Below are 13757 nucleotides of genomic sequence, written 5' to 3'. Positions count from 1 at the left end.
TGGAACGGTCCCCGCCTGGCTTCCGGTGCCACAGTGAGCGGCTCCTCCCGGAACTCAAAAGTCCTAATTCAGGATAGTGGCTGTTGCAGTGGTGGTGGGGCTTTGTGAGATTCCTTGGGTCGGGCCCCCAATCAGGTAGGTGCTAGTTTAACTTGTGGCTTCCTCCCGGGGTCAGCCGTGCGTCGATTATCGCTTCTGCAGGTCCCTTACCTTTCTAGGAAGTAAAATACTGCCACCCTGGGACTGTGAGTCTTAAGTGCCTGCACTCAAGGGAAAGTTAAATGGGGTGTATGGGAGAAAAATCACATGTCGTTAACAGGCACATAGCTAACAAGAAGGAAAAAAATGCAACGGAAGATGGCGAGAGAACCAGCTGGTACTGGGTGAGAATCGCTTTCTCTTTCAAACGTCACTTCGTGTAGCATTTGAAGAGGTAAAGCCAGAATGGGTTCCAATCGCAGCTCACTCCCAATTGTTTAGACTTGGGGATTGTGTATAAACTCTCCCTGCCTCACTTCTGCAATATAGGAATGACTGTCGCTACTTCACAGAAGAGCTGTAAGGTTTGTAAGGGCACCTGGTTCCTAGTAAGTTTGCAGTTGTGATTATTACAGGCTCCTCCCAGAGTATTTCCACATCGTGTTTGGACATTATATTCTGGGCTGCTCCCTTGACCACAACCACCCCATTTATTCTAGAGTTAAAGTATTGTTTAATCTGTGCCCTTAAGGTCTAACAGTACCCTAGAGTAATTGTGGAAGAGTTTCTTACTCAAAAGCATACTTATCTGTTATCTCCCAGTCTGGCCTCCAAACTCTTGCACCCTCTCCTTTTTTTATGTTTCTCTCTCCAGTGCTTACCACAAAGGTGTGCCGTCGGTATTGCTGAATAAATGAATGGAAACCTTTGTCCGGGAAATCTTTTTATTAACCTAACAACCACACTATTGAAAGTTCACTCCAATTGCTGTCATTTTACTTGCCATTCACAAACACCCACTGAAGCAATTTCTACAATAATTTGTTTTTTGCTCTTGTATTTCCTTGCCAAGCAGGAAAATGTTAATACATATTTTACATGTCTATACTGTCAAGAATCTAAAAACAAAAATTAAAAAAAGAGCTACAACTGGGAAAACATTAGCAATATGTGATCAATTGAGGGTATAAATTGGGAACAATTTCTTACTCTTGAAGTTCTTTTCTGGGAAATGACCTTATTTCATACAATTTGGGCCTTTTTCTGCCCCTTTACTCTTTCAGATTCTGAAGAGGAAATGGATTGGATTTCTAAATATGAGATTAATTGAGCATGCACTCAATTTTTCCTTGGAACCAGCTTGCCATCAGTGAACACAGCAGACAAAAATCACTGAGTTCTACTGCACTTCTTCTGTTCTAGTAGAGAAGTTTAAATTTTATATTGTTGGTATTGTTGATATTTAATATGTATCATCCTATATCAGCAAACAAAAGTGATACTGGTATTGTGCCTAATCTTACAAACACTGCAAAATCATGTTTGCTTTTTAATAGCCTTAACTCTGGTAATAAAATAATTGCTAAATTAAGATGAGAACAGAACAGTCTAGTACTGTAAGCTGGTGAAAGTATCCTGGAAGGCAATAAGCAACAGCTATCAATTTAAATGTATAAACTGTATAACTTTGCAGGTTCTGGGGATTTTGTCTAAGGAATAAGTGAAATAGTTATGCAAAGGTGTTAGGTATTAAAAATATAGATATTTATCAAGCCCTATATATAACATGGAACACATGGAAATTATTTACATGTAAGGCAATGAACATTGGACATTTCCAAATTTGGAGTTAGGTCAATAAAGGCAATGCTATATAGCCATTATAAGTAATAATGTAGATTTTGACATGGAAAGATACCTGCTAGGTGAAAAAAAAGATCATAAAATGTCATATGTTAGGTAATTCTGTCTTGATTAGATAAAATTAGAAATAAGCGTGTTAGAGTATACATACATGTTACATGAATTGAAAATATTAATAGACAAAAAATTCATTCAAATTACCCTGGAATAAAGACAGTTTTATTTGAGTCCAACTAAGGACTTAAGCCTGGAAACATTAACTCTCCCAGGTAGGAGAAATGTTTCAAGGAGCTCAATCATATAAAGGTTTTTTTTATCCTCGGGGAGACAGGAAAAAAAGACAGAATTTCAAAGGGGTACATCCATTTTACAGATGTGATGCTAAAAAAAAAAGAGTTGGGGTCAATACACATTTTGGCACCAAAGGGTATTAAGGGTAATGGCAAACATTCTTATTTATCTTTTGTCTTTGAGCAGAAATATGGACAAAAAGTAGAACTGATATGGTGATACACGTTTAGCTTTTAACTTGGTTTTCATTAACAGATGGTATTATAGAGTTAGCAAGTTTTTTTTTAAGGGTGGTCATTTTGAGACTCCCAGAATTAATGAAACTTTCAATACATAGGCCTTAAAATATTTTTAGTGGTTCCTAGTATGGTGATCAATTTTTCTTTATATCACATATATATCTAATAGTTAAATTTTTTGTATCTTTTTGTGTGGTCTGATTTTTTTTCAATAAACATGTATTTTTTAAATTTCCTGTTTAGCTTTAAAATATCCTAAAACATGTATTTAAAGAAATTCATGTGACTTGTTAAAAATATTAAGCAATACCTTTATACTCAGAAGAAAGAAATTTTATATTTTGGAGAAATACGGAATATGAGTTTGTTTCCGACTGAACTGGCCCTTTATCTTACATCCAGCAGTTTTCAAAAATGTATTTATTAACATTTACTCAAATCATTTACCATAAATAGGTAAATTACTGCTAGAGGAATATTTTATTTCTGGTCTCAATCTTATACTTTTATTAAAGTTTATGCAAATATATTCCACTTGCAAATTTATTTCATGCATGAAAATCACAGGAAATTTCTCATATTAGGGACCACCAAGAAGACTTAAGACTAGGACAGCATAGTTCCCATAAATCTAATCCAGTTAAACTAATTATTCTGAAATGCTAGACTTAAAATATCCCTAGTATATATGCAAAGTAGGAAAAAATAATCTATATTATAGTACTTTTGTATAGAAGTCAGTTCTCTTGGATTGCTGTGAAAACTACTGACAGACCATGTAATAACACTGGATAAAAGGCTCGACTCATTAATTTAGTGGTCCAGGGTTCCCTAGTTCCAGAAAATTAAGATTGGTTTGAAGAGCAGCTCAGAGCATGCCTTACTGGCCTGGCTTCCCTCTGCAAGGGTTCCTGAATTACAATAATTGCTCCTCCACCCTATGCAGGGTCAGGAGGCCCCAATTCCTCACCAGGTGTTTACTGCATAGTCCTGAGCTTTTTTATCAGCACCTGAAAACAGTTCCTTGTCCAAAATAAAGCTTCCTTATCACCATGCAATTTTAAATGAACGTTTAAAGTGAATGAATGTGAGGGACACATACTACTTTTCTGTTTAACCAAGCTGTCTTTTGTTTGTATGGTATGAAACCCCTATTTTCCCAATCAAGAAAATGTTTTCACCCATTTTGTACTGTAATTTGGAGGTAATTAAATTCAGTCTATCTACTTTAACACCGTAACCTTCTTCTCTTTTGAAGTCTTCATTGAAAATACTCTCATGATATGTCTTAGTTGTGGAGACTTGTTTACATTTCCTTGTATTTGTTTAGTAACATTTAAAAAATCTTTTTGACTCGGCTTACATTATTTTTTTATTGAAGTATAGTTGACGTACAATATTATATTGGTTTCAGCACTCTTCTCACTTCTTCTTGTCCTCCTAATTCCTACTCATCTTTCAGATCTCAGTTTAAGCTTCAAAGAGTCCTTCCTTGACCCACTCTGCCTTCCCCTAAACTAAGTGATATGCCCCGATTATGGGCTCTGATAGCACTTGCCACCCAGGCAATTTAACATTTGTTACTGTGATTATTTGACTAATATCAGTCTTCTCCAATATACTGCTCCACAAGAGCAGAGTCTTGTCTGGTTTTGCTCACCACTATGCCTTCAGCACTTAGCTGATCTTCAATTGTATTTTATTGAACTGAATTGAATTGAACATGGCCTATGTCTCCATGTACTGGAGCTGGAAGAAAAGTGAGCCTGTTACTGAGATTTCCTCCCTTCTCCATGGAATCATATAGGAACCTGAGACTCAGGAAGACCAAGTAACTGGGCTGTGGGTTATGGGCTTTGTCATGGCTCCTCAACAAGCAGTGATGCTCAGAGGATCCTTGTGCTTCATCTGCTTTGGCAGGACTGCCCCAGATGGACTGCCTTCTACTGACAGCAAGTTCCCATCTCACTATCCACTGGAGGGACAAAGTGCCAAAAATAAGAGTATTGGAAGTTGGAAGGGTACCCTCCCATCTTCCAAACCCAGTCCTCACCCTCTCTTCTGACTCTTATCCACCTGCTTTCTTCTCCCTTATTCTAGGTACTAACCTCCATTGTTTCCCATCCTGGGATAAACTCTTCCATGGGCCATTGAAACCAGTTCTCATGGGATGGGGTTAGGGAAAGATAATGCTATAAGTTGTCGTTGCTTTTTTTTGCGTAATTTACTCATTCTATTACAATGGTTTGTGTATTTGAAGAATTGGAACTGTATTGTCTGCACTCTTCTATAATTCATATTCCCCATTTACTAAGTTATATTTTCCTGTATCCTAAAATACTGAGAGTATGATTGAGAATAGTGAATTCCCTAGGAAGATGTCACCTAATTTATTCAACATACCCCCTTATGGTGGGATATTCCTGGTTCCTTACCTTAGCAGGTGAGTTTCTTTGTGCCTTGATCTAACCTTGCCTCCTGGTGACAGGCCTCTTATTCTGTTCCATCATCACACCAAATCATAGTGCCCTGGGACACTGTGCTTTTTCACCTTTATACCTTAACTCCTGGAGTTTCCTCAGCTGCAGCCCTTTTTCCTGGTAAACTTCTACTTATCCATCATACTGGCATCATCTTCCCCAGTGCTTTCCCTGGTGCACCACCCAAAACTTTTTGGTGCCTTTACTCATCATCCCAAGGCATCCTCATCATGCCACTATTATTGCACTAGCTGTTAGGCAAAAGAGAGTGAGCGACATGAAAAGAGGTTGGGGCCCACCAATTCAGGGAATTTAATCAGATAAAGCCAGAGAGCCAGAAAGCACTCACAGAGTTAATGCCCTTGGCAACATGAGTTCATTCCACATGCTCTGAATCTGGGCTGACCTTGAGACGTGCTCTAGCTAATGCACATGAGATAGACATCATGAGACTGCATGACAAGCCTATACCCCACCTAACCCTTTACCTCTATCCCATTCTTGAAAGATAGATACATGAGATAAGTCAAACCTAAGCCCAAAAACCCCCACGCCCACCCTTTGCCCCATTCTTGAAAGCCTTAAAAGACAGAATCCTAAGCCCTTATAGGGTGCCTCCTTTGAGGTTGCTCACACTCCCCTTTCTTGTAGTGTGTATTTTTAAAAACTTATTACTGCTCAACTTACTATGTTTTGTCTCTATGCTTTTCCAGTGGTGTCTTTGTCACTTTGCTATTTCACTCTATTTTCGAAACATTAAACACAAGTCTTCACTCTTTCTGTCCTATTTCAGGTAAGTAGGAAAGGGCTACTGAGAGCTCTAATTTGAGCTTGCAAGTTCCTATCAATGAGCTGCTCCTTCCTCTCTGCTTTATTCAAGTAAACCTGCCTTTGTCTCCCTTGACCCTGGCCCATTCCTCTCTTGGAGTGTATTCAAATAACTTTCATTCTGCTTCACTACTGTATCTCTGCCCTTCAGTTTTTTGTTGCAGTGGGGAAAGGAACCAGGGAGAACAAACTCAACCCCCAACATAGGCACATTTTCTTGGTTTTACCCTATGTGAATGTTTCAGTACTCTTTGCTAGGATTTGGAGGCGAGTTGTGGTTGCCGCGGATAATCATTTGTAGATAAATAAAGGCTTTCAGAAAAGGTAAAATGTAAAATTGTAATTTATAAATCAAAAGTAGAAGTCTTAAAAGGACAAGGATTTTGCCTCCCTCCCCTCTCGCTGTTGGTAACAACCTCAGGGAAGTTTCCTGGTGAAACCCAGAACTGGTCTGGAACTTGGAGGACAAGGAGAAACAGAAGAAAGAGGCAGTCGACTATAGACTGGTAGGTGGCAGGCTTAAAAAGCAGGGGAACTTAACATAGGAGGGCTTACCTTGGGCGGCCGCACCCACGGGCCCCCAGAATCTAAGTTTATACAGAGGTCTTAATGGGATTCAGTCAAGTAGACCATCCAGATGGTCTCAGTAACACATCGTGCTCTCAAGGCTTCATTCTGCAAGTGGCTCCTAGTAGCAGAACAGAGGACAGAATACACATCCAAGGACAGGGGACGGGTTGAGGAGCCTCTGCCCTGTCCAGGTCACCTGTAACGAGTGGTCTCCTCCGTCGAATGACGTCCAGTACTCCCTAAGCTGATGGAGGCTCTGATGCTGCTCAAATGGAACATACGCTGAACCTAGGAAATCTACATGGGGGTAAGGAAAGGCTATGCGAATGCCGGTGCCACCCTCCTTTGGGACACTCGGTAAAATTCTCCGCAGGTCTTCAAGCGTGGCCACAGAGAACCACACTCACGAACGCGCGGGCGGGGAGCGGCCCCGCCTCCGGAAGGTGCCCTGCTGGGCTTCCGGCGCCGGCCTTAGTCCCGCCATGCACTTCCGGTCCCGCTGTCCTATTTTCCGTCCCCGGAAATCGCGCCGCCCGCCACAACGGAAGCATGGCAGCCGCCGAATTGCGGGAGGCACTCGAGCGGCGACTCGACCATCTGGCCATCCGCACGGAAGTCGTGGAGCACCCGGAGGTGAGGGGCTCCGGGAGGTTTCAGGCGAGGCTGCGAAGCCCAAATGTCCCAGGATTGTGTCGCAGAAACGTTCGTTATGGGGCATTTCCCGAGTTCCAGAGTACAAAGGGGACCCGACAGGAACATCCGAAGCCTCTCAACTTGGGAATATGATGTTGTGAGAAAACTTAGGTTTTCCTCTTTGGAGTGATGTGCGCACATTTGAGAACTAGTGCCGTATATTGAGAACTTAATGTGGTGTGTGTGAGGTATGTTCATTTTGTGAAGATAAAGTAAGTTACCAAACAGCTGTTTGCGCGGTAGCTACTATGTATGAGGCATCTTGCGTGGGGCAGGACACCAAGGTTAGTGTATTTATGTGAAGACTTATTTGTCGGTATTTAATGGAACCAATGTATAACTTGAGAGGTGGGGGGACAGAGTTTTTACCCACGGCACGAATAACGGTATTACTAAATATGGTGACCTCAAAGGGTAGAGAAACCCATTAATAATATTTCTCAACTTTCCAAACTTAACATCAAAAACGGCACCATTTTCTCTGACCCATTTTCCCTTCAGTGTAGCCCTCGTTAACTCTTTCACTGGTACATATTTGCTAATTCTTTGATGTGCCCTGTTAGTCCAGGGTCACATTCCCTGCCCTTTCATCTTCACTATGGTTATGTATTTGTAGTAAGGTATCATGGTTTGGATGTACTGCAATTCTAGGAGTCTAGGCTGCTATAAAATTTTAAGTACCAAGAAGTTTAAAGAAGAAAAAAGAAGAAACAAAAAGCATTTTAGGAATGTGAAGGGTTGGCCGGCACATTTGAAAAGAGAACTGGCGTAAGAGAAACAACTAGGTCCTGAAATGAGGAGTTGAGATGGCAAAGGCTTGTAATTATTTGGTGGTGGGTTGGGAATGGGTCTCTACTAGTGAAATCCAGGGCATTGAGTACTCCCTAACCTTGCTGTTTTCACCAAGCAAGCAAAATTCATGTAACCGTGTGTGTGTGTGTGTGTGTGTGTGTGTATGCATATTATTTTTAATTTCTCATTTCACAGGTATTTACAGTTGAAGAAATGATGCCTCATATTCAACATTTGAAAGGAGCACATAGTAAGAACTTATTTCTTAAAGACAAAAGGAAAAAGGGCTATTGGCTGGTGACAGTTCTTCATGACAGACAAATTAATTTAAACGATCTTGCCAAGCAGTTAGGTATTGGGAGTGGAAATCTGCGGTTTGCTGATGAAACAGCCATGCTAGAAAAACTGAAAGTTGGCCAAGGCTGTGCCACACCCTTGGCACTCTTCTGTGATGATGGAGATGTGAGATTTGTTCTGGATTCTGCTTTTTTGGAAGGTGGACATGAAAAGGTATACTTTCATCCAATGACCAATGCTGCAACCATGGGATTGAGCCCTGAAGATTTTCTCACATTTGTGAAGAAGACAGGACATGATCCCATCATACTAAATTTTGATACAAACAACAAATTGGGCTAATGTTTAGAACACCTTTATTTCTGAAAGATGTTTTTGTAATTGATAGAAAGCATTAAAAATGATAAAGTATTTAGCACCTCAGTTTGATGACTACCTGTTATTTTAGGAATTTTTTATCTTCAGGGAGCTAAGTTTAAAAGGATATATTGTGGTAGTTTTACCCCAGATTCCAGGGCCCTATCCCCCATGACAATTACTCATTGAAGGAATGCCTTCAATAATTAAGAATAAATTAACATCAAAGCCAAGACTGTTAACAAAGATTAAGTGTCTTATATCTTCTTTAGGGTGTTTATTGTACTTGAAAAGAGTGAAATGCAAAAACAGCATACATAAAATTATACATATAGGGAAAGAAATAAAAGGATTATAGCAATATATTAAATTGTTGATAGTCGTTATTTCCAGGGAATGAGAATTAAGGTAAAAGAACTCCCCATCAAATAATTAAAACAAATATGGGGGCAAGGGCAAAAACTTCCCATTACTGGGTATTTGTTTTTAAATCAGTGATTTTTTTTTCATCTAAATAATAAGCTACCTTTATAAAGTATATTTTTAGAAAATGTTTATCTAGAAAAATTACTCGAAGTGTGGAAAATGTGATAATCATTACACTGATGAAATTACATTTTAAACAGCAGAGGAATATCCATTGGAAATGTAGACCATTAAGCATTTGTTTTGTCTTTATATTAGAAATGTGAACATGCTTGAACAAGTTTCTTCTGCTGAGCTATATTAAATTTTACTTATCCCCTTTCAAATGCCATCTGAAACAGTATAAGACCCAGGATTATGTATTGCCAGTTGTCATGCGGAAACTGGTTCAAAAATAAAGGAAAATTGACATGTTTTTTCACCTGATTACTTAAATTCAAACAAAGCCCTTCATTAGCTGAGGATGTGACATAAACTAGACAACAAAAATAGTCTGGATATTTCAGGAAAATGTTCACATTTTTCTCTAGTACAATCACATAGGATATTTGTTAGATAACCAATTTTCCTAAATTTGATCACAAAAATATAATTTCTGTTTGGCAGAGATAGTGTACTTAATTTGTACCAATTTGTGTAACTAAGAGGCAAAATAAAAGTAAAAACTTGTCATTTCTTGATGTTTATGATTAGAAACTACAAGTCTACTCATGGCAGAATTTTTATAAAATACAGGATGGATTTAAGAGATGGGGAGTTAGAAATATATTCCATAAATGATAACCTTATTCTGAGGTGCCATGTTAGTTTTTAACCTACTCTGTACTTAAATAAAGTAAAATTTAGGTTGCTTTGCAAATAATATGAAGGTTTAGTAAACAGAATTAAAGACAAACTGTTCTAACTGCCCTCCCCACCTTACGGTGAAAACAGGCCCAGAAAGACTGACACAAGGCTGGCTGCTATCTTAACATTCTGCCTTCCAAAGTTTATAAACAAAATGAGATTGTTTTGTACAACCCATTATTGAATTTAAACCTATTTTGGGATTGACAGTACTGATAGACTCTCTTTGTTCCAAAACCTCCAGTACTCATCCCGAAATGATTAGGACAGAATCATCTAAACAAGATTATGGGTTATGTCTGAAAATACGTTTTCCAGGGCAAAGGAAAAGGCAATAATTAATAGTTGGCTAAAATTATAATTTTTAAATGATTACTAACCACTTGCTATAAAAATCACCATTTTGTTTTATTTCTTTATCAGTTGATAAAAAATTGTTAAACCAACTTAATTATTTTTAGGAGTAATAAAGACTAAGATGAAAACAACTTTAAAAAGATCAACCAAATAATGGTATCTTGTTATGAATTTGATTTCTGGGGCTGTTACTAGGTAATGCCAAATAATAACCATTTTGCCATTCAGTGCCAAATCCCCTCAGTAGCATTACTTTTAAAGGAAATGTTACAGCTTTTGTAATTACTTAATTTGGTGTTTAATAACAGTTACAAGTACAGTGGCAAACATGGAAAGAGAGAACCCTTAGTAGAAAAGAAAAAAATTTTAAATCAGGTTTTGCTAAAGGGTGTTGTAAGTACAACTTGATCCATAAGCATTCCTTTTAAGGCATTTTCATTTGTCCAAATACCTCAATGTATACATTAAGGTTTATATATAAAATGGGCTCCTTTTGTATTATTCATTCACGGCTTAAAGATAAAAGTACATCTCAGGACTAACTGTAGCATAGAAAAAAAGACTTCACCACTTTTCTCATAAAACATAACTAAAATACATTAGTCATTTAGCATACATTATTACTCATTGTAATTCCAGATTTGGTACAGTATCTTTTTCACTTCCTGACAAACTGTTAAGACACTGCAGGCTGTAATACTTTCTTTGTGAAGTGGCTGCAATTCGGTAATATGCACAGTGATTTTAAGTAGGCTCTTAGCATGCCTTGCATGAAAGGTGCTACGTACAAACCTGTTATATGAACTCTTTGGTAACTACCAGTTCAAAAACTTGGACAAAAACACTTCTGCATGGCCAGGTATGAAGCATTTTATTGGTCCTCTGGGCCAAAGCTATTACCCTGTATACTGAATTCTTCAGTTTCTTGGGGGTTTAGGTGTGATATAGAATAGTCAGATAATTAAAAGCATGAGAGTCCCCAGTCAGGAAAGCAGCCCCAGTTAGTTTCTAGTTGGCTATACTATTTTGTCTGACAGGAGTAGTACATCCAAGGGAAAAGAGTAACTTCCTACTAAGCTTGCTCCTGAAGGGATCTTACGGAGAATTAAGTAAAATATTCATGTGGTTATTAGTCCTGCCCTTAGGCATTTTCTGCTTGAAGCAATAGTGTGCCGCTTAGTTCAGCAGGTTCTTTATTTTAGGATATTAATGTCCCAGAGAGGTCAAGCTGTGATACCATTCACCCTCACTGGGTCATCTACTCATTAAATTTCAACTCGGTTGTCTTGGGATACGTCCTAGTTGTGCAAATTAGATGCCAGTTAATAGAAATCTAAGTTACCCACTTACTGTATTTAGCTAAAACATGATTTCTATGTCTACTTTCAATTTGTCCACCTAAAAATGAATTTACATTTTTTACATACAAGTGTCTCTAGACTGCCATGATGCCCATTATCAGTTTGACATTTGAATCTATGGAGTCATGATGGACAGAGAGGTTTCAAAGTCTAGAGAACAAGTTTTAAATACGTCTGTTGTGCAATACTTCTAGTTTAGTAAGAACTATTTATATTTACATTTACATAGCACCTTTCAGCCAAGAGTTTAGAAGTGATTTAACTTTACAGCATTTTTTGGTGGCAAAATCTAAGTTAACGGTGGCATTAAGTTAAGTCCAGGTTCTCTTTCACTTCAGTCTCTGGTCAACTGTACATGCTCTTTTCATTAAGGGTCTTTCTAAAAGGAGACTGAACACAACATAATGGTGGGGGGTGGGGGAGAGAGAGAAAGGGGGAGGTAGAGAGTAAAGAAGGGAGTAGGAGAAACATACTTCTCATGGCAACTAGGTTAGTGATGAAACACACAGTTCATAAACCACTCACTTTGGAATATGGAATCATTCCAAAAAGATTTTTAGAGCTGATAATGAGAGCCTAAGAAGTATATTGGTACAATAAAAATGTCAATATTTTTCTCATTTCAAATGTTTAAGATTATCCTGATACTTACATTAAATGAGTTTGCATTAGTAAGTTTCAATGCATTTTTTGCTTTCTTAAGAACAAATAAAACTGATACAAAATTGGAACTACAAAAAAAAATTCGTTGTTTCCCTGGGTTAACTAAATCTACTTTTTTGTGCTTCCTTCAAATGTTTAAGATAACAAAAGCATACAGATATTTCAAAAGTACTAATAACAGTTATCAACTTTAATAAAGGACAAAAACAGAAAAAATTCTTATTAATAAGTGATAACCTTAATAATAAATGAGTTCCTGGAAAAATTCAGATCATAGTAAATTATTTACATTATTTTTGCAATAAGAAAACTTCTTAAGCAACAGTCAGCTCTCAAGTTAAAACACACACACTCTAATACTAAAGAAGGGAAATGAGCTATAAAACAGCAGCTTTATCTTGGGAATACCATTTGCTGCAAAACAACTAAAACAGTTCCAGAGAAACACTAATTATCTTCGATCCATGTGTGAATGCTTAGTGGGGAATACAGGAAGATTATTATTACTGTAAATTTTTATAACTCCTGTCTCATGGGTTTTTTAGATTTATCATATAAACTGAATTTCTTTTGCAGTGCATCAAAATAATTGGTTTAAAAAAAAATACCAACACATGCAGTCTGCTAACCAAATAAGGCTCTGACATGCCAAAACAATGTTCTCTTGCATCTTGATAGATAGTACATTCCACAATATACTACAGCATTTAATGTAGATTTACACAACTAAATATAAATGACTAGATTTTGGCTAATACTTAGCAGAAGCACTGAGCAAACATGGATAAACAAATGATGAAAGAAGTAGATTGTTCTTGGAGAACTTCTTGAAACCTTAAAACACTTGGTCCTTAGTGAGAGAACATCCTTTATTCAGTAGATGTTAACAGTACAATGTATAGTAAGTCCTAAAACCTTCTAAAATTTTTGGCAGTTGATTCCAGTAGTGCTCCTTGATTCAAGGAAGGAATGAAGGTTTCTATTTCTTGCCTGCTCTAGTCACGAAGGATTGTTTAAAGTCTCCTTAAAGATTTTTAAAAATGATTCCTATAGTTGGGTGTCTTGTTACTTCAGAAATAAAGGCTTCATATTGAAAAACTGAACGACACTTTTCTCTCTGTATTTAGTTGGAAGGTAGAAAGAAGAAAGAAAATATAAGAAAAGCTTGAAGATAAGAGAGATAAAATACAGAGCAGCTACTGTAAGAACAGCATGCACTAGATATTTCTATAGGAATGAAAGTGACAGTAAGAGACAATTTTTCTTAGGCTCTTCCTAGAAAAGTCATTTAGTTTATTCTCAATTATCAACAACATTGTGGGGAAGTTGTATTCCTACCACAAAAAAAGACTTCAAACTAAAAATTCCTAAAACATTAACTCATAAAAATCAAATTTATATTGAGGAAAAAATGTTTTTTAAAGGTTTGTTTCCTACATTGATAGGCAAAAACTTAAGCAATTAACTAATCTTGTTTTACTAGTAAATAGGGCAGAAAGTCACAGATTAAGCAAGCAATATTTAGATCTGTTAATGCAATGTGCACTTGTTCTTAACACAGTTAGTTTGTATAAATGAGACTAATCTCATTTACATTTTAAGCAAGAAACTCACCACTTGGCCCACATGTCATGTAGTGGGTAATAGAATTAGGAGCTTTGTTGCTCCCTAGACCTGCTTTTTGAATTTCTGCTTTCTTGTACTTTGTCCACATC

The 13757-nt window shown here is 37.5% G+C and overlaps 2 protein-coding genes and 1 long non-coding RNA gene across 9 annotated transcripts in view; 2 read left to right on the top strand and 1 right to left on the bottom strand.

Annotated features, from left to right (window-relative positions):
* Positions 1-10: 10 nt before the first annotated feature.
* LOC130682591 (uncharacterized) lies at positions 11-2039 on the top strand. Of its 2 annotated transcripts, XR_008995843.1 has the most exons (3): positions 21-135; positions 320-383; positions 1263-2039. It is a non-coding gene; the product is annotated as an uncharacterized LOC130682591 (long non-coding RNA). The 2 variants fall into 2 exon arrangements; XR_008995842.1 differs by having other exon boundaries at positions 11-433.
* Positions 2040-6747: 4708 nt separating this feature from the next.
* LOC118932461 (prolyl-tRNA synthetase associated domain-containing protein 1) lies at positions 6748-8664 on the top strand. Its single transcript, XM_036925975.2, has 2 exons — positions 6748-6883; positions 7931-8664. Exons 1-2 carry the CDS (start codon positions 6800-6802, stop codon positions 8372-8374), a joined length of 528 nt encoding a protein of 175 aa, XP_036781870.2. The 5' UTR covers positions 6748-6799; the 3' UTR covers positions 8375-8664.
* A 2208-nt stretch (positions 8665-10872) lies between these two features.
* CCDC88A (coiled-coil domain containing 88A) overlaps positions 10873-13757 on the bottom strand; it is a 135490-nt gene continuing 132605 nt past the window's right edge. For 5 of the 6 annotated variants that reach the window (XR_008995840.1, XM_057497192.1, XM_057497194.1 and 2 more), the window contains 2 exons: positions 13657-13756; positions 10873-13159 (listed from right to left, as the gene is read on the bottom strand). Coding sequence is in view for 5 of the 6 variants with exons in the window: in XM_057497192.1 (XP_057353175.1) it covers positions 13692-13756 (65 nt within the window). In the remaining variant the exon portion in view is untranslated. The remainder of the gene's footprint in view (positions 13160-13656; position 13757) is intronic. The other variant, XM_057497193.1, reaches the window with a different exon arrangement.

The sequence above is a fragment of the Manis pentadactyla genome, chromosome 2 (genome assembly GCF_030020395.1).
Source record: "Manis pentadactyla isolate mManPen7 chromosome 2, mManPen7.hap1, whole genome shotgun sequence".
Taxonomy (NCBI): domain Eukaryota; kingdom Metazoa; phylum Chordata; class Mammalia; order Pholidota; family Manidae; genus Manis; species Manis pentadactyla.
This window is presented reverse-complemented; position numbering and strand designations above follow the sequence as displayed.

Coding starts and splice junctions, on each gene's coding strand:
- LOC118932461 (XM_036925975.2), top strand. CDS start 6,800: ATGGCAGCCGCCGAATTGCGGGAGGCACTCGAGCGGCGACTCGACCAT. Junction 6,884..7,930: donor AAGTCGTGGAGCACCCGGAG/GTGAGGGGCTCC, acceptor CTCATTTCACAG/GTATTTACAGTTGAAGAAAT.